This window comes from Cystoisospora suis (genome assembly GCF_002600585.1).
Source record: "Cystoisospora suis strain Wien I chromosome Unknown contig_4267, whole genome shotgun sequence".
Lineage (NCBI taxonomy): Eukaryota > Apicomplexa > Conoidasida > Eucoccidiorida > Sarcocystidae > Cystoisospora > Cystoisospora suis.
Genome location: NW_027157059.1, coordinates 1 through 390, shown reverse-complemented (window position 1 = coordinate 390; position 390 = coordinate 1). Strand labels below are relative to the sequence as shown.

General features: G+C 62.8%; 1 protein-coding gene across 1 annotated transcript; it reads left to right on the top strand.

The window, feature by feature from the left end:
• Positions 1–92: 92 nt before the first annotated feature.
• Positions 93–284, top strand: CSUI_007891 (uncharacterized protein; the record flags this gene model as incomplete). Its single annotated transcript, XM_068068034.1, has 1 exon — positions 93–284. A coding segment is annotated over one exon (165 nt), but the record flags the coding sequence as incomplete, so codon positions are not given.
• Between the last annotated feature and the right edge of the window lie 106 nt (positions 285–390).

The window sequence follows — 390 nt, the reverse complement described above, 5'->3', positions numbered from 1 at the left end:
GGGCCAGTCGGGATTGGGCCCCCGCTGGTTCCCACAGGACACGAGTTAGACGGGATTGGGCCCCCGCTAGCTCCCACTTATCACGAGTCAGCTGGGATTGGGCCCCCGCTGGTTCCCACAGGACACGAGTTAGACGGGATTGGGCCCCCGCTAGCTCCCACTTATCACGAGTCAGCTGGGATTGGGCCCCCACTGGCTCCCACGGAGCACGAGTCTTGCGGGATTGGGCCCCCGCTGACTCCCACTTAGTGAGTTGAGCTTGTCGGGATTGGGCCCTCGCTTGCTCTCGTTTGGCACTTGGAGTCTGTCGGGATTGGGCCCCCGCTTTCTCCCCATCTGCACTAGGAGCTTGTCGGGATTGGGCCCCCGCTTGTTCCCATTCCATCATAG